General features: G+C 41.1%; 1 protein-coding gene across 3 annotated transcripts in view; it reads left to right on the top strand.

Moving 5' to 3' along the window:
• Positions 1-19,920, top strand: part of FRMD4B (FERM domain containing 4B) — a 208,103-nt gene that overhangs the window by 141,388 nt on the left and 46,795 nt on the right. For all 3 annotated transcript variants that reach the window (XM_015130422.3, XM_015130423.3, XM_015130426.3), the window contains exons 8-10: positions 12,106-12,189; positions 14,860-14,925; positions 18,443-18,500. In XM_015130422.3, coding sequence (XP_014985908.1) covers positions 12,106-12,189; positions 14,860-14,925; positions 18,443-18,500 — 208 coding nt within the window. The remainder of the gene's footprint in view (positions 1-12,105; positions 12,190-14,859; positions 14,926-18,442; positions 18,501-19,920) is intronic.

Below are 19,920 nucleotides of genomic sequence, written 5' to 3'. Positions count from 1 at the left end.
TTTCAACTTTCAGTGGGTCTTGTTTCTCTCATCTGCACATTCAAGGGTTGGACCAAATGAATTCACCTTGCTTACCTGGCTGGGTGGAACTGCTCTCTTTTAAGTTTAGTCTGGATGGGTAGAAAGTGAGGAGGCCTCTTTCTTTTAGCTGTTACGCAATTAGCTCAGTCTGTAATCAGTTTTTCTGAACTCATTTGCGATAATCAGGAGTGGCATGAGGCATTGAATGAACTTGAGCTCTAGCTTTCTGCCTTTGCATATGATTGACTGCAAATAAAAGTGTCGGCTTGTTTCTTCTTTTCTTCAGCCCATCCCAGGCCTTAGTATCCCCTAACAGTAACAGAGATAACTCATCCAGGGTAGAGATCTTACTTGGAGCTTTTTGAGTCAGTATAAAAAGTGGGGCTTCAGAAATACCTTGTGTGGGTTAAGGAGCCTTAATTGATATATTGGACTTCTCACCTGTAGCAGTTTGGACTCCCTGCTTTAAGGTTCTGCTGAAAATGACTGGAGTCTGGTTTTGCAGCTCATGTAAAAGTGTTTTTTAAAAACTAAATTTGGGGCCGGTCACGGTGGCTCATGCTTGTAATCCCAGCACTTGGGGAGGCTGAGGCGGGCAGATCACTTGAGGTCAGGAGTTCCAGACCAGCCTGGCCAACATGGTGAAACTCCATCTCTACTAAACATATAAAAATTACCCAGGCATGGTGGCAGTTGCCTATAGTCCCAGCTACCCGGGAGGCTGAGGCAGGAGGATCGCTTGAACCCAGGAGGTGGAGGTTGCAGTGAGCCGAGATTTTGCAACTGCACTCCAGCCTGGGCAACAGAGCGAGACTCCGTCTCAAAAACAAAACAAAACAACAACAACAAAAAACCCTTAATTTGGTGTCCTTGATACTAAGGGACAATTAGGCTATGGTTTTTGTTTGGTTTGTTCTGGTTTGGTATGGTTCAAGAAACACTGCTAACACATTAAGTCTTGTTATCTATGTTCAGATCCTTGATGTGGTTAATCCAGTTTGGGGTAATCCAGTTTGATCTAGTTGAAAAAGGTAGACTGTCATCACCTAAGCAATACATATTTTGATGGAATTAATCAGTGGCCACCATAATGATAAATGCTGAAGCCTCAAAGTTAAAATCTTTCCTCTGCTCCTTCCCCATTTCCTGTCCCCTCTTCCTAGAATCCTGGAGGAGTAAGGCAAAGTGGTTAAAGCACAGGTTTGGAGTCGCATTTGCTTTGTGAGTTTAAATTGCTTAATCTCTCTCAACTCTCTGTTTTCACATCCATGGACCAGGGACACTGATGTTAATAGCATAATACGCCTATAGAGAACAGGGTTAGCCCAGTCTCTGCCACCTGGTAATACCCAGTGAGAGAGCTGTTGTCGCTTAGAAGTATTTCTTCTTTTTTTTTTCTTTTCTTTTTTTAATTTGATAGGGAATCTTGCTCTGTTGTCTAGGCTGGAGTATAGTGGCATGATCTCGGCTCACTGCAACCTCTGCCTCCCAGGCTCAAGCAATTCTTCTGCGTCAGCCTCCTGAGTAGCTGGGATTACAGGCACCCGCTACCACGCCCAGCTAATTTTCATATTTTTAGTAGAGACAGGGTTTCACCATGTTGGCCAAGCTGGTCCTGAACTTCTGACCTCAGGTGATCCACCCACCTCTGCCTCCCAAAGTGCTGGGATTACAGGCATGAGCTACTGCGCCTGGCCCTTTAGAAGTATTTCTTTTGGGGGATTAGATGACAGCACTCATATTTTGTCACTGCCAGTTCAGGTCACTTGCTAGAGTCTCCTAAAACAAACCTCCTGAGCTGTCCACCCAAAAGCTTTGCACAGCCTCCCTGACCACCTCTCCAATTTAAGGAGTTGATTATGGTTTCTTTCTTGAAAATATTATTATTATTATTATTATTATTATTATTATTATTATTTGAGACAGGGTCTCACTCTGTCGCCCAGGCTGAAGTGCAGTGGCATGAGATTGGCTCACTGCAGCCTCCGCCTCAGCTTCCTGAGTAGCTGGGACTACAGGCACACACCACCACACCCGGCTAATTTTTTGTATTTTTAGTAGAGGTGGGGTTTCACCATGTTGGCCAGGCTGGTCTGGAACTCCTGACCTCAAGTGATCCGCCCTCCTCAGCTTCCCAAAGTGCTGGGATTACAAGCATGAGCCACCACACCCAGTCAAAATCTCTGTTTTATGTTGTGTTTATCCTATTGCAGTGGTTCTTAAGCCCTTTGTTAAAAGCAGATTGCTGGGCCCCACCCTTGGCCTTTCTGATCCAGTAGGTCTGGGGTGGAACCTGAGATTTGCCTTTCCAGCAAGTTATCCGAGAATGCCAATGCTGCTGGTCAGGGTACGAGGGTACAATGATAATCACTGTTTTCTTGTGTTTGTCACCTTTAATACTGCTTTACCTAGGAATCAGTAAAGAGAAATTTAGAGTTAGAAATTTCTAGTTATTTAGTCCAGCAGATAATAAGCTGAATTCATCATTGAAGGCCAGATTCTACAAACAACTGAAAGAAACATGATATTCTTTTTAATAAAGGGCAATTTGAAGGCAAGTTAGTCAGTGAAAAGCTCTTAAACTGCTAATCACCCAGGTCTTGATCAGTGCCAGTAGATTAGTTGAGGAAATTGGTGTTTATTAATAGTAACCAAGATCCTTTTTAATAATTACTTGTTTATGCAATCTGTCATCCTTCAATAGAAGATCCAGCTCAAATGGTTTGATTGATAGTTAAGTTGGCACCTGTTACACCTATTTAACAGACATTCAATGCAGTTTCTTTTTGTTTTGTTTTTGTTTTTGTTTTTTGAGACAGGGTCTCACTCTGTCACCCAGGCTGGAGGGGGCAGTGGCATGATCTCAGCTCACTGCAGCCTCCACCTCCCGGTTCAAGCAATTCTCCTGCCTCAGCCTCGTGAGTAGCTGGGACTCCAGGCACGCGCCACCAGGCCCAGCTAATTTTTGTATTTTTAGTAGAGATGGAGTTTCACCATATTGGCCAGACTGGTCTGGAACTCCTGACCTCAACTGATCTGCCTGCCTCAACCTTCCTAAATGTTGGGATTACAGGCATGAGCTACTGCGCCTGGCCTAAATAAACTTTTGTAGCTGCTATGATCACTAACTCTGTCCCATTCCTTCAGTATAGTTCAGAACCTTGATGGGTCATCACAGGTTTCTAGTAAGCATAGACAAAGAAATGACTTCTCATCAAGGCCTATACAAGGCAACCCCAGAAGACTGGCAAATGTTTCCAATTAGCTCCATTCCTAATAACAGTAAATCTTTGGTTTGCATGGGACACAGTACTAAATAGAGTTCTCAGCTGTGATGACTTGCCCAAATCCTGGGAGGCCCGTGTCATAATCTTTTAATCTCTGATTAATTAATCAGAAATTAATTAATCTGATTAATCAGAAATTTAAAAACAGATTAATTAATAAGCTGTATGGTACATTTATACTTAATAACAGGCTTTAGACTTTACTGAGTGTTCAAATAGGCACTTAACTATGGCTTTTTTACATCCACATATGCATTTTCTGAAATAAGGATTTTGAGTTGAAAAAAGAACTCCAGTCCCAAGTTAATTTTTTTTTCTTTTTCTTTTTCTTTTTTTTTTTTTGGAGGCAGGGTCTCACTGTCACCCAGGCTGGAGTGCAGTAGGTGATCGTGGCTCATTGCAGCCTCGACCTCCCAGGCTCAGGTGATTCTCCCACCTCAGCCTCCCAAGTAGCTGGGAGTATAGGCATGTGCCACCACGCCCAGCTAATTTTTTTGTATTGTTTGTAGAGACGAGGTTTCACCATGTTGGCCAGGCTGGTCTCGAACTCCTGGGCTCAAGTGACCCATCTCGCCTCCCAAAGTGCTGGGATTACAGGTGTGAACCACTGCATCCAGCCCCAAGTTAACTTTCTAAACAGGTTAGGTTTAGAACGTGAAGTTTCTGTAGCTGTTTCCACTTGGATATTATATTTAACATGCATTTTTTATGCACCCTTGGTTTAGGTTTCAGGTAAGGAAGTGCTTTGTTTGGAGAAGAAAAGTGAAATGTGGGGCTGGTGTGGTGGTTCAAGCCTGTAATCCCAGTACTTTGAGAAGCCAAGATGGGAGGATCACTTGAGCCCAAGGGTTTGAAACCAACCTGGGCAACATAGGAGACCTCATCTCTACCAAAAAAAAAAAAAAAAAAGTGAAATTTGCGGCTTTGGGGCTTGGGCTTTCTTTTCTTTTCTTTTTTTTTTTTTTAAGCTGTTGTAGAAATAGAGGATGCCCTCACACCAAGCATAGGACAGCAAGGGTCTTAGTTTTCTCTAGGAAGTGCTAGCATGCCCAGTTTGCTAATTGCCTGCACTCCCTTCTACTCCAGTCTCTGAGGGCAGGTGGCTGATTGTTGCTGTGCAAGCCCACAATTAGCCACAAGCAGGTGCACTCATTTGCTGGGGGTGGCTTTTTCCACACAAGTGCTCCAGCACACACAAAGGGTAGCCTCAGTTTTGCCAGCCGTGTGGCTTTCTCAAAAATGAGTGGGGTTGGCACATTCCATCGGGGTACTTGGGGTCAGCAAAGAAAAACAACAGCCCATGAAAGAGGGCTTCAGAATGACCCAAGGAATTGTTGCCTGAGAAATAGTTGTAGTAGTTAAGTAGAGGGTCATGGGCAGCTTCCTTCTGGAAAGTTATCGAAATAGGAATCTGGAATGCCTAAGGGAGGAGTTCAGCCTAGATAATCAGATAAAATGCAAGCATGTTCTTCATTGTGACATCTGAATTCCTGCTGAAATTATGGAGAGAAGCAATTTCTGGTTTGGTCACTGAGAAGTAGCAAGTGATGTAGATTTATGGGCATTCTCTCTGGCTAGGGCCCGGAGAAACCAGTCCCTCATGGCAATTCTGGTCAAGTGCATCTTTAAAATAACATATCCGTTGCCATTAGGGTCAGGAATGTCCAGTCAGGTTGAATGTATTTATTGCTGGTGAAAGGCGGAGACATCCCGATTGAGGCTTGTTCACCTCCCCTACTACTTTTGGGCCCTCCCTCTGAACTCTGAGGTTGATCCTGACTCATAAATCATGCCTCCTGCCCAGCCAGCCAGGGAGGGGCCTTCTGTGCAGAAGCCAGACCTGACTGTTCCTACAAGCTCCATAGATCCCTGCAGCCTCAGGCTCCCAAACAAATTCCCCAGGAGGGGGAACAAATAAGCACTCAGCTACTGCCAGTCCGCTCAAACGTGAAATCCTGTTTGATCCTAAACTCTGAAAATGATCGAGCTTAACCTTCTAGAATAACATGCCAGTGTTTCTAACACCCCAGTGGATTCATTTTTGGTTCAGTAGGTTCTAACCTCTTGCGTCACCATTGCAGCACCTCACCATAACAGGGCAGTGAGCTTGAACTTCGGCTTTCCCTACATCCACTCAACTGGCCATACTTGATTCCATTTTTGTTGTGAATTATATCACATAGAAGAATGCAGAAAATATGTATATTGATATAAGGAACAAATTAGAAGGATGCAGCTGGGCCGGACACGGTGGCTCAATCCTGTAATCTCAGCACTTTTGGAGGCAGAGGCAGGCAGATCACCTGAGGTCAGGAGTTCGATAACAGCCTGGCCAACATGGCAAAACCCCGTCTCTACTAAAAATACAGATATTAGCTGGGCATGGTAGCGCACACCTGTAGTCCCAGCTGCTGGGAGGACTGAGGCAGGAGAATCGCTTAAACCCAGCAGGAGGAGGTTGCAGTTAGCCAAGATCATGCCACTGTACTCCAGCCTGGGTGCCAGAGTCTCAGAGAAAAAAAAAAAAAGAGGATGCAGCCATATAACCACTGCCAGTGAGGAATGTTGCCAGGACCCCAGAAGCCTCCTGCCCCTCATTGTATATTGTACTTTCCTACCTAGAGTAAAATTCCCTCTTTCCTCATGGGCATTCTGACTCTATGGTACATATTTTCTTGTCTTTGTTTTGTTAAGCCTATAGCACCCAGTATTTCAAGGCTGTCTCCCATCCAAGAACTAACCAGCCCCTTCCTAGATGAGACGAGTTCAGGCGCTTGTCTTTATGTGTGATTCTTTCTAGTTTCATTTTGTTTGTTTTGAACCTTTATATACGTGAAATAGTGATTGTGTTTCTTATTTGGGGTCTTGTATCTTTGCTCAATATGTGTGAAATTCATGTTACGTGTAGCTATTGTCTATTTTCTTTGCTGCATGGTATTCCATTACTTGAATACCTACAGTTTGAGCATTTGTAATGTTATGGGATATTTGAGTTTTTCTTTTGTGTAAACAATGTTGGTGTAAATCTTTTTTTTTTTTTTTTTTTTTTTTTTTTTGAGACAGAGTCGTGCTCTGTCGCTGAGGCTGGTGTGCAATGGCATGATCTCAACTCACTTTAACCTCCGCCTCCTGGGTTCAAGCAATTCTCCTGCCTTAGCCTCTCGAGTAGCTGGGATTACAGGTGCCCGCCACCATGCCTGGCTAATTTTTGTATTTTTTTAGTAGAGGTGGGGCTTCACTGTGTTGGTCAGGCTGGTCTCAAACTCCTGACCTCAGGTGATCCACCCACCTCAGCCTCCCAAAGTGTTGGAATTACAGGCGTGAGCCACTGCGCCTAGCCCTAAATCTTATTCTTGTATATAAATTTCTCTAGGGAATATATCTAGCAGAGGATTACTGGGTTATAGGGTATGCAAATTTCCAAAATGATTGTACCAATTGACATTCTTACTAGTAATGGATGAGAGTTCCTACTGCACTACATCTCCATATAAACTAGATCTTATTGGAGTTTTAAAAGTTTGATAGTCGCCAGATGCAGTGGCTCACACCTGTAATCCCAGCACTTTGGGAGACTGAGGCAAGTGGATCACTAGGTCAGGAGTTCAAGATCAGCCTGGCCAACTTGGTGAAACCCTGTCTACTAAAAGTACAAAAAAATTAGCTGGGCGTGGTGGCAGGCGCCTGTAATCCCAGCTACTCAGGAGGCTAAGGCAGAGAATTGCTTGAACCCGGGAGGAAGAGGTTGTAGTGAGCCGAGAGTGCGCCACTGCATTCCAGCCTGGGTAACAGAGCGAGACTCCATCTCAAAAAAAAAAAAAAAAAAAAAAGTTTGATAGTGTGGCCAGGTGCGGTCTATCTCTTGATCATGAGGTCAAGAGTTAGAGACCATCCTGGCCAACAAGGTGAAACCCCATCTCTACTGAAAATACAAAAAGTAGCTGGGCGTGGTGGCATGCACCTGTAGTCCCAGGTACTCTGGAGGCTGAGGCAGGAGAATCGCTTGAACCCGGGTCCTTGTTTAGGACCAAACAAGATCGCACCACTGCACTGCAGCCTGGCAACAGAGTGAGACTCCGTTTCAAAGATAAAAAAAAGTTTGATAGTCTGGTGTGTATTAGTAATTAATTGAGGATTTAATTTGCATTTCCTTGATAACTTATGAAGTTGAACACTTTTTTCCTGTTGGCCATTTGGATTTCTACTTCTATATACTGCTTGTTGAAGAGTTTAGCCTATTTTTTCTGCCAGGCTGTCTGTCTCAGTCATCTTTTAATTATTCTGCTGGCTTTTTCTTTTAGTGTTATAGTCACGTCCACAGCTCAACCACTTCAAATATCAGTGATGGCTTGCTGGAAAATTCCTATATTAAACAGCTTCTTATAGGAAAGTGATGTTATATATTCACAAGGGATATTTTGCAATAGTACAAATGACCAGATTTGGAAGATTAACAGGAGCCTTTTCTAATGTGAAGAAATAAGGCCATATTCTTCCCTGAGAATGTAATTTTGGGGGGCTGGGCATGGTGGCTCGTGTCTGTAATCCCAGCACTTTGGGATGCTAAGGCAGGAGGATTGCTGGAGGCCAGGAGTTTGAGATCAGCCAGGTCAACATAGTGAGACCCTATCTCTATGAAAAATTTGAAATTAGCCAGGCATGGTGGCATGCATCTGTGATTCTAGCTACTTGGGAGGCTGAGGTGGGAGGATCACTTGAGCCCTAGAGGCTGGAGGTTGAGGCTGCAGTGAGCCATGATTGAGCCACTGCACTCCAGCCTGGGCAACAGAACAAGACCCAGCCTCAAAAAAAAAAAAAAAAAGGGTGATTTTGAGGGATAGTCAAAATTCCACAAGTAGCGAGACAAGTAATTTGCCTAAATTACTTGTCTCCTTTAATCATTCACTACTGACAATTTGCAGTTAGCAAATTATCTGAAACTAGAAACCAAGAAACTGAGAAGACATCTTCTCTCCATTCTTTTTTTTTTTTTTTTTAATAAGAGAATCTCACTCTGTTGCCCAGGCTGTAATACATTGGTGCAATCATAACTCACTAGAGCCTTTTACTTCTGGGTTCCAATGGTCCACTTCAGCCTCCCAAGTAGTCGAAACCACAGGCATATGCCATGACACTTGGCTAATTTTTAAAAAATTTCTTGTAGAGACAAGGTCTCACTGTGTTGCCCAGGTTGGTCTCCAACTCTTGGGCTCAAGGGATCCTCCCGCCTCAGTCTCCCAAAGTGTTGGGATTATAGGCATGAGCCACCATGCCCAGCCAGCTCTGACTTATGTGAAGAGAAATTAACTAAAGTTTTGATCTCCATCACACACAGTCAAATCTGTATCTTATATGAAACATGGACGATGTTCTCCTCTCTTCATAGTTCATACCATTTCTCATTGTCCCCGGGTCTGATGCTGAGTTTGACTTACCATTTCTCAGCTCGCTTACCCAGTTGATTTTCTAATGCCTATCTCACTTGGCCCCTATTAGACAGTTGCATCTGAGATGTCTAATATTCAGAGTGACATAAGAGAAAAATTCTGTAAGTCTGAAAGATATGCTTTGTAGAGTATTACGGTAGAATTTTCAGGATTCTTATAATTGAAGGCAGGGTTTCTCAATCTCAGCACTATTGACATTTTGGGCAGGATCATCCTTTGTTGTTGAGGGCTGTCCTGTGCATTGTAGGAACTACTGTAGGAACTACCCAGTAGAAGCCAGTAACACCTCCTTCCTCAGTTGTGACTATCAAAAATGCCTTCAAACATTGCTAAATGTCCCCTGAGGGGCAAAATTGCCAATGTTGAGAACCACTTTTTTTTTTTGAGACGAAGTCTCACTCTTGTCCCCCAGGCTGGAGTGCAATGGCACAATCTCGGCTCACTGCAACCTCCGCCTCCCGGGTTCAAGCGATTCTCCTGCCTCAGCCTCCTGAGTAGCTGGGATTATAGGCGCCTGCCACCACGCCCAACTAATTTTTGTATTTTTAGTAGAGACGGGGTTTCACCATGTTGGTCAGGCTGGTCACAAACTCCTGGCCTCAGGTGATCCACCCGCCTCGGCCTCCCAAAGTGCTGGGATTATAAGCATGAGCCACTGCGCCTGGTTAAGAATACTTTTTTTCAAGGTAGTCTAAATTCTCCTTAAAATGATCCCTAATCCACTTCCCTATTAATGCACATTTTAGTTGCTTCTCAGTGATTGATTAGTACCCAAAAAAAGGTCTTAATGAGTGAATATTCATCATTATCTCAGATACTGGCTCATGATTAACCTTTAGTAATTTATTGATTTATTCAGCCAAAATTTCTAAACAAATAACATCTTATAACTGGAGTAGATTCTGATTGTGTATAGTTCAAATTACTCTTGAAAACTGTTGGGAAAATGATATGCTGAAGACTAAACTTCATCTTTCAATAAATCCAACACAGGTGGTATTTTTCTCCAGTTGAAACACACAGCTATTTCTTTAGGCACTAGATATAAAGATTGCTTGAGTTTAGCAGACATGTATTAAATGCCTGAATGCCAGAAAAATCTCAGTGTCATGAGATACTTGTGCTTTGAGAGACATAGGACTAAGGACAACAGCTTCAAGTCACCTGTTTTGTACTTATTCTCAACCATGAGCTTATTGAATGGAATGACAGACAAAATTTCTCCCTCACTTCTTTCCCCATTCTCCTTTCCCTTTTGGCTGACTGCATTTATATGAGTTAAAAACAATTCCAGCATGTGACACTCATTTCTACATATTTTTGTTAACTGAATAAATAAATTTATGATTAATAGCAACTTCCAGTCTAGTGAGGTCTCCACTGCCACAAAATTAACTGTAATCCAAGTAAGTGAATGTTAGGCTGGGTTCTTGAAACATGGCCTATGGTTCACCTAGATCCAGATATAACAACAAGCATGTGGTTGATGTGGATGATTCATAACACGATGTTGTCCTGAATTTATCATTTTTGAATATATGCATGCATTTGCCCTTCATTAAAAAAAAATCACAATTTAGGAGTAAATGTATCAGACAGTCTTGGGTTTGAAAAAAAAAACGTAAATGTGGTATGCCAGACAGAACATAAAAGAGATTATTAAGAAAAATAAATATACTGGGAGTTGACAGTTGACCTTTAATATGAATGAATTGGATTGTGGTATATTTTGATTTTCAGGAAGCACAAACCAGTTTCCCAAGATTGTCAGTGTGGTTAAGCCATAACACTCAGATTTCAAATGAATAGAGAGATTTATTCTTATGTAAGAATAGGAGCCAAGTGACTATTTCCTGTAGTAATTTGGAAAGCTAGATCTTTCACCTGTAGGAAAGGCCACAACCCTGGCTTTGAAATGTAATAGCAATAAGGAATGGTTCAATGTTTGGTCCTCCAGCTGGGGGGCTCGTCTACTTCAATAGATAATAATAGTATCTACTGTATGGGAATGCTTGTGGTGAGCCTTACATGAGTTAAATAATGCCCAAGAAGTGTGTTGCATGGTATCTGGCACTTGGGAGCCTTTTATCGAAGGGTAGCTAGTGGTAAAGATAGGAAGAAGGGGAACGTAGGAAGAGTTAGCGTTATGCTGTTTGATGAACACCGATTTGATCAGAATTTTGAGTAGCTGTTTCATGTGCTTATTCTACACTCTAATAGGCTCTAGATAATCATGTCCTTTTCCTCATAGATTGTATCCTTAAATACTCAGCAGTTAGAGTGTTTTCTCTCATAACCAACTATGACTGGATAGTGTTACCTGTTCTCCCTTTTTTTTTTTTTTTTTTTTTTTTTTTGAGACGGAGTCTCACTCTGTCGCCCAGGCTGGAGTGCAGTGGTGTGATCTCAGCTCACTGCAAGCTGCACCTCCCAGGTTCATGCCATTCTCCAGCCTTAGCTGCCCAAGTAGCTGGGACTATAGGCACCTGCCACCAAGCTCGGCTAATTTTTTTGTGTGTGTGTATATTTAGTAGAGATGGGGTTTCACCATGTTAGCCAGAATGGTCTCGATCTCCTGACCTCATGGTCTTCCCGCCTTGGCCTCCCAAAGTGCTGGGATTATAGGTGTGAGCCACCGCACCTGGCCTGTTCTCCCTTTTTTAAAGTTCTATAAAGACCACACCTTTCTCTTGACAACTAGAATTTTGCCGTTTTATAATTAGATAATAGCTAACCTTACATGAGGTACATTTTAGTTCACTTAATGTGACTTAAGAGATACCTTGGGTTTCATTAGAAGCACGTTTTCCAGTCATCTTCTAGTCAAGAGATTTCTGCAGATGACTGAGTTGGTCTGCTATATTTCAGAGGGTTGTAAGGAAGTAACAGAAGAGTAATATAAACAACTACATAAACCTTTTCATTGCAATGATATCTATTATGAAAAACTGGTGATGTTATGTGAATGGTTTCATGATAACCAGTATTCCACTATGATGAATATTATGTAGCCACTAAAGATAATTAGTAAGATACTGTAGGAACGCGGAGAAAGTGGATAATGAAATGTGAAGAATGTTCTATAAAAATCCAATGTGAAAAATGTACAATTATAATCATAGTTATGTGTAAAATAGACACATGCAGACAATATTACAAACTTCAACATCTCATCATAGAACTCAGTTGTTAAATTTGGGGGCTGTTTCTAGTTAGAGTCCATAACCATGTGTATGTTGGCTTCAAGATGCTGTAAATAGTTATTTTTTTTATCTCATTCATTTGGTGACCAGCTTGGATAATTTTTTGGATAGCAGTACCTGACATTATCATATTCTGTTTCTTTTTAGTGATGAGAATGCCAGGAAAGATTTAAAGACATTACCAGCCTTTCCAACCAAAACTCTTCAGGAGCATCCATCCCTTGCCTACTGGTAAGCCAAATCCACGTAACAGGTGACCCATTCTCATAGCCTCCATTCAGAACTACATGCTTTTCAGGGCATTAAAAGAAATGTAAGTGAGAAAAATATCAAATTGCCCATCAATTGTATAAAGTTACCACAGGTAGACCTTGATCCTTTCAGTGAAAGGATGTACTCGAAGCTTACTGGAGATCATTATACTAAGACATGTCTTGCTGTCATTTGCAAAGAGTGGCTGGCTGATGTTTCTTTCAAGTGCATAAAATGTCTGTAGAGTATGCTTCTAGGTGAATATATAATATTCAGTATATGTGCAGTCACTGTGTAATGCAGCTTTAATCTAGCAGAATGCAATATAAGTGTTATAAAATACAGATTTCCTTGGATCAGAGACTTTCATAATGACCAGAGGTTTCTACTACAGCTAGATATTGCATATATTGAGTTGGTTTAGTTGTTTGTACTTTAATGAATCCATAGTATCCATTTTCATCCCACATTTTTTTCCTAAATTACATTTTCCTTTAAATTCTTATATTCTTGTTAAATACATTCTCTTTGGTTTTAGTCTGAATCCTCAAGATGGTTTTTCTTTCTGCTAAAATGTTACAAAATAGACATTACAAAATAAATATTCAATATTGAGACGTTTAGTATGAAGTTGGAAGTATATTCCCAAATATATAGTGAAAGTAAGTGCTGAAGCTACACAGCATCTTGACTCTGGAAACTGCTAACCATGTCATTTTCAAGTGATAGTTTTGTTTGTTTGTTTGTTTGTTTGTTTGTTTGTTTTGAGACAGTCTTGCTCTGTCACCTAGGCTGGAGTGCAGTGGCATGAACTCGGCTCACTGCAACCTCCACCTCCCTAGTTCAAGTGATTCTTGTGCCTCAGCTTCCCGAGTAGCGAGGATTACAGGCACCCCCCACCACGCCTGGCTAATTTTTGTATTTTTAGTAGAGTCAGGGTTTCACCATGTTGCTCAGACTGGTCTCAAACTCCTGACCTCAGGTAATCCACCTGCCTTGGCCTCCCAAAATGCTGGGATTACAGGTGTGAACCACTGGGCCCGGCCAAGCGATAGTTTTATTTATTTATTTATTTTTTGAGATGGAGTCTTCCCCTGTCGCCCAGGCTGGAGTATAATGGCATGATCTCCACTCACTACAACCTCCGCCTTCTGGATTCAAGCAATTCTCCTGCCTCAGCCTCCCAAATAGCTGGGATTACAGGCACGCAGCATGATGCCCAGCTAATTTTTTGTATCTTTATTAGACACGGGGTTTCACCATGCTGGCCAGGCTGGTCTCAAACTCCTGACCTCGTGATCCGCCTGCCTTGGCTTCCCAAAGTGCTGGGATTACAGACATGAGCCACTGCACCTGACCTTGATAGTTTTTTAATAATAATAAAAAAAAGACATTACTAATGACGACTAGTCATATGGAGATAGAAATACTTCATCTTCTAGGTTATACTTGAGATTTCCTTTCCAGTCAACAGGTTTTGCTCTAGGGCAATAAAAGGGTTTTCTCCTAAAGCAATGTGTCTGTAAGTGGTGATAATAGAGTATTTTAGATTGCACACAGACTCAGAAGCAGTTTAAATTCTTTTAAAATCTTTCTGAATCATTCAAGGACAAAGTCTTTAATGCCTAACACTTGCTGATCTCCCTGTTTTAACCAAAGAGAGGATAGGCCTTATGCTCAAAATTTCTTCAATAATGCTCTACAACTAACATTTGATATCATTATTTTATATGTATTATATTCCATCCAATTATGGCAAAAGATCATTTTCCACTTGAGAAATTAATATTGTTTCCTTTTCTAGTAAATTAAGTTTTTGTTTGTTTTTTGTTTTTGTGATGGAGTTCCACTCTTGCTGCCCAGGCTGGAGTGCGATGGCGCAATCTCGGCTCACTGCAACCTCCACCTCCTGGGTTCAAGTGATTCTCGTGCCTCAGCCTCCTAAGTAGCTGGGATTACAGGCGTGTGCCACCACATCCAGCTAATTTTGTGTTTTTAGTAGAGACGAAGTTTCACCATGTTGGCCAGGCTGGCCTCAAACTCCTGACCTCAGGTGATCTGGCCGCCTCAGATTCCCAAAATGCTGGGAATACAGGTATGAGCCACTGAGCTTTAAGTTTTTTGGGGGGAGACATATTTTCACTCTTGTCGCCTAGGCTGGAGTGCAATGGCTCGATCTTGGCTCACTGCAACCTTCACCTCCCAGGTTCAAGTGATTCTCCTGCCTCAGCCTCCCAAGTAGCTGGGACTATAGGCACATGCCACCACGCTCAGCTCCTTTTTTGTATTTTTAGTAGAGATGGGGTTTCACTGTGTTAGCCAGAATGGTCTCAATCTCCTGACCTCAGCGTCCTAAAGTGCTGGGATTACAGTCGTGAGCCACCGCGCCTGGCCATGTGCTTCAAGTTTTAAAGGTAGCAATATATATATTATATAAATATGCTACATAAAATATAAGTTGAAGATGATAATGCAGGCATCAAATGTCTGAAGTTCAGGAATCCATCTCCTACAGAAACAAAAGCCAAATTCTGTCTACCAAACAAGTTGCTGAAGGCTTTCTCTCTCAAGTTTGCTGATAATGTGGAAACTGTGACTGTACCTCAGATAATCATGCATTGCAATCCTTCTCATTTCTTTGTTTTACAGTGAGGACAGGGTAATTGAGCATTATTTGAAAATCAAAGGTCTCACTCGGGGTCAGGCTGTGGTTCAGTAAGTATCTTTCCTTTTGCTTAAATATAATTTTAATATCTCTCATTTGAAGGTATCACTTGAAATGATTTCTGTTGTGTAGTTTTTGTGAACATAGTCCTTATCTGGTTAGAAATATCTTACCATGAATTAGAAAATGTCTTGGGTCATTCTATACATTGATGTCACCAACTCAGATACCTACCAGTGTCAGGCAGGTAACAAAAATGAGAAATGTAGGCCAGATGTAGGGCAATAGGGAATGGTGGGGACTGTGGTAAACAGGTGAGCTTTCATCCTAAGTACAGGCAAAGTTACTCAGCTTTAGAATTCAGGCATAATGTTGCCAGATCCTTTGTTTTCCAAGAGAAGCTGGAAATTCAGATTTTTAAATCTTATCTCATTGGGAAGTAATTTAAAGAAAATTTAATATAATGTTAGCCAAATAAAACCTATCTAGAGGCCCTGTTTTGTCCCCCAGTTTGTGACTCTACTTCGAATCAAGTATATAGTATATTGGTGTTAGATAATCTGTTTCTTCATGCTACTAAGAATTAGCTGTTGTAACGTAGTTCTACATTTTGTGACTTACAGAGTTACCACCCATTATTAAGAACAGGCCAGCACAGTGGCTCACGCCTATAATCCCAGCAGTTTGGGAGGCTGAGGTGGGCGAATCACCTGAAGTCAGGGGTTCGATGCCAGCCTGGCCAACATGGTGAAACCCCCATCTCTGCTAAAAATACAAAAATTAGCCGGGCATGTTGGCAGTCGCCTGCAATCCCAGCTACTCGAGAGGCTGAGGCAGGAGAATTGCTTTAACCGGGGAGGCAGAGGTTGCAGTGAGCCATGATTGCACCATTGCACCTCCAACCGGGCGACAAGAAAGAAACTCTGCCTCAAAAAAAAAAAAACAAAGAAGTTGCTACACTAAACTTTTAAAATTATTTCTATGCCTATGAAAACTGAAATAAGGACTTGGAGATTGTAGATTTTCCTCACACTCCTACTTCTTTGCTCTAATCTCTCTCTCTCTCTCTTTTTTTTTTTTTTTTTTTTTCTTTATTTTTGAGACAGAGTCTCCCTCTGTCACCCAGGCTGGAGTGCAGTGATGCAATCTCACCTCACTGCAATCTCCGCCTCCTGGGTTCAAGCAATTTTCATGCCTCAGCCTCCTGAGTAGCTGGGATGATACAGGCATGTGCCACCATGCCCAGCTAATTTATGTGTTTTTAGTAGAGACGGTTTCCCCATGTTGGCCTGACTGTCTCAAACTCTTGACCTCAAATAATCTTCCCACCTCGGCCTCCCAAAATGCTGGGATTGCAAACGTGGGCCACTGTGCCCAGCCTCTAATCTCATTTTTATCAAAACACACCTTCTGTTATCTTTGCAGCAGAAATCAGAAGTTAGCATCCTGAAGTCGGATCCTTGACATTTTAATTCATTGTGCCTGTTTTCTGAACTGAAAAGTAAAAAAAAGTAGTGACAATTTCCATTAAGGGTTTTAGAGTAAACTAGTGAGTACAGTCATGTACCATTTCTGTCCACATATACAATGGTGGGTCCATAGGATTATAATACCATATTGTTACTGTATCTTTTCTATGTTTAGATACTCAAATACTTACCATTGTATTATAATTGCCTGCAATATTTCAGCTCAGTAACATGCTATACAGGTTGGTAGCCTAGGAACAATAGGCCATAGCATACAGCCTAACTGTGTAGTGGGCTCTACCATCTGGGTTTGTGTAAGTGCACTCCATGATGTGTGCACAAGGACAGAATCACCTAACAACACAATTCTCAGAATGTATCTTCATTGTTAAGCAATGCGTGACTGTATATTACAAAGTCCCATGCTTAAGACATGGAATCAACCCAAATGCCCATCAGTGATAGACTGGATCAATTTAAAGAAAATGTGGTACATACACACCATGGAATACTATGTAGCCATAAAAAGGAATGAGATCATGTCCTTTGCAGGGACATGTATGAAGCTGGAAGCCATTATCCTCAGCAAACTAATGCAGGAACCGAATACCAAACACCACTTGTTCTCACTTATAAGTAGGAGCTGAACAATGAGAACACATGGACACAGGGAGGGGAACAACACTTACTGGGGCCTGTCAGGAGAGGGCTGGGGTGGGAGAGAGCATTGGAGAAAAGTGCTAATGCATGCTGGCCCTAATCTCTAGGTGATGTGTTGTTAGGTGCAGCAAATCACCATGGCACACATTTACCTATGTAACAAACCTGCACATCCTGCACAAGTACCCTAGAACTTAAAAAACAATTAAAAAAAAAAAAAAAAAGTAGCCACGCTTAAATGCAGAGTCTTCTGATCATTATTGTGTGGCTTCATCTAACAGACGGTTTCACTTGGTGATTAAGGCTCTAGGATGTGGAGTCCGGCCCATTTTGTTAGAATTCTGACTCTGCAGTTTAGTTGCTGCATGACCTTGACACATTTAACCTCTTATATTCATTTACATGTAGGCCATTTACTTTTAAAACATATGTCAAATTATTGATTACAATTTCTGGAGAAATTGATCATCAAAATGTCATTAAAAATCTACTTGTGTTAAAACAAGAGCCTCAGTTCCCTGAGGGCAGAGAGGAAGCGTTACACAATTTAGTCCACTCCAAAGGCTTAAAGGTGTACAATAAACACTACTGAATTAAAAATAGCAAGTAGCGGGATCGTCGCTTTAATTTTTATTTTGGGGGGACTTTTTAAATTTTTTTTTTTGGACAGATTCTCGCTCTGTCATCCAGGCTGGAGTGCAATGGTGCAATCTCGGCTCACTGCAACCTCCACCTCCCGAATTCAAGCAATTCTTCTGCCTCAGCCTCCAAAATAGCTGGGATTACAGGTGCCCGCCACAACACCCAGCTAATTTTTGTATTTTTAGTAGAGATGGGGTTTCACCATGTTGGCCAGGCTGGTCTTGAACTCCTGACCTCAGGTGATCCACTCACCTCTGCCTCCCAAAATGCTGGGATTACAGGCATGAGCCACTGCGCCCGGCCTCCGGGGGACATATTTTTTAAGTCAGGTTTACATAATTCATAGTTTTAAAGTATATAGTTCTAGGAGTTTTGACAGATGTTTCTAGTTATGTAACCTCTACCACAAGCAATATATGGAATAGCTTTATTGTTTAACTTATGAGTATGACCCAAAAGTTGGTGCTCATTGCTTGCATCATTAGGGGCTTACTTTAAAAACACGTGCAAGTGGAGTTTATAATACAGTACATTCCTAATCCGTAAACATTTGAATGTGTGGAAAGTAACATTTTCTGTAATTTTGAAATTGAGGTTCTATTAGCATTTTCCTAACATTTGAATAAGCTAAAATATATTACTCCCCAAAATAGTTTATTCTGTTTCTATTTGAGTGAAACTTATTAATTATTCTAATAGTGAGGAAAGTAGAAACATGGTGTTTCTTTAAATCACTTTTCCCAAAAGAGAAAATAACTATTTTAATAAGATTGTGATACATATTTATTTTCCATAGGTATATGAAAATAGTAGAAGCTCTACCAACTTATGGTGTCCATTATTATGCAGTAAAGGTAAATCGTTTTACATAACAAAGCTTTCATGATTATTAAGAGTTATTGCACAATACCAGCTTTTCTCGTAATATATAAAAGGCTGATTTTACCTTGCCATTTGTAGCAAATTATAAAGCACATTATTTTTGCAAAATACTTGCTATGGTAAAATGTTTTTCCAAGACCTCTCTTCGTCCTAAGATGTTCAGATCATTCTCTTTTGAAACACCTTTGCTTGCTGATCGGTCCTTTTTCCAGTTGGTCACCTTTCTAGCGCTACCAGATCTTCATTTGAGAATGCTTTTGTTTGAAAATTATGCAGTCCCCAGCGTTATTTCAACAGCTTCATGGAATGCTGAAATTTTTACAGGATTTGCAATACCATGTTTCAATCAGTGTATTACATACACTGTATTTTCAGGTGTTTTATAAGTGGGGAGAGATTGACAAAGAAATGTTTTGAGATGATGAAAAGTATTTTCAGATGTTTATAAGCAGGGAGAGATTGACAGATATTTTGAGATGATGAGATGAAAGTGTTAAGGATGTCTTGTTTGGAAGAGAAATAATTTTATAATTGATCAGTTCTTGATTGACTTTTCATGTTATGATAATGTTCATATCTCTATACAATTCAAAATGATGGGGAATTAGATAAAAAATATTTACATAATGAGAATACCTGTGCTAAAAATCAGTACCAATTTAACTTTTTTTTTTTTTGAGACGGAGTCTAGCTCTACTGCCCAGGCTGGAGTGCAGTGGCGTGATCTCAGCTCACTGCAACCTCTGCCTCCCAGATTTGAGCAATTCTCCTGCCTCAGCCCCCAGATTAGCTGGGATTATAGGCACGCACCACCACACCTGTTTCATTTTTTGTATATTTGGTAGAGATGGGGTTTCACCATGTTGGCCAGGCAGGTCTCAAACTCCTGACCTCAGGTGATCCACCCGCCTTGGGCTCCCAAAGTGCTGGGATTACAGGCATGAACCACCATGCCCAGTCTCCAATTTAACTTTAATTTCTACTGACTCCAGTTTGTATATAGGAATCTGTCTAAGCCTAAATTTTCCTTTTCCTGTGTCAGTATATTCTATGCTTTGGCAAAACATAAAAGATAAATTTATGAAAAAAATATTACTCACCTCCTCATATGTACCTGAAACCAATTATTCAAACATCCTGTCATTGAATTGTACAGTTCTCCAAAAGGGTTCAGTATCCCAGTGTTCATTGTTAATTGTTTTATAAACATCAGGAATTGGAACCACTTTTCTTATCTTTGTAATTCTTTGGAAACGTCCCCAACCTTTTATAACTGGTTACTAATTAAGAGAGAAAGAGCTTTTTTTTTTTTTTTTTTTTTTTTTTAATGGATAACTGGCTTTTTACTGGATTAATTCTTAGTTGAATTACTTACATTTTATTTATTTTCTC

This window comes from Macaca mulatta, chromosome 2 (genome assembly GCF_049350105.2).
Source record: "Macaca mulatta isolate MMU2019108-1 chromosome 2, T2T-MMU8v2.0, whole genome shotgun sequence".
Taxonomy (NCBI): domain Eukaryota; kingdom Metazoa; phylum Chordata; class Mammalia; order Primates; family Cercopithecidae; genus Macaca; species Macaca mulatta.
This window is presented reverse-complemented; position numbering and strand designations above follow the sequence as displayed.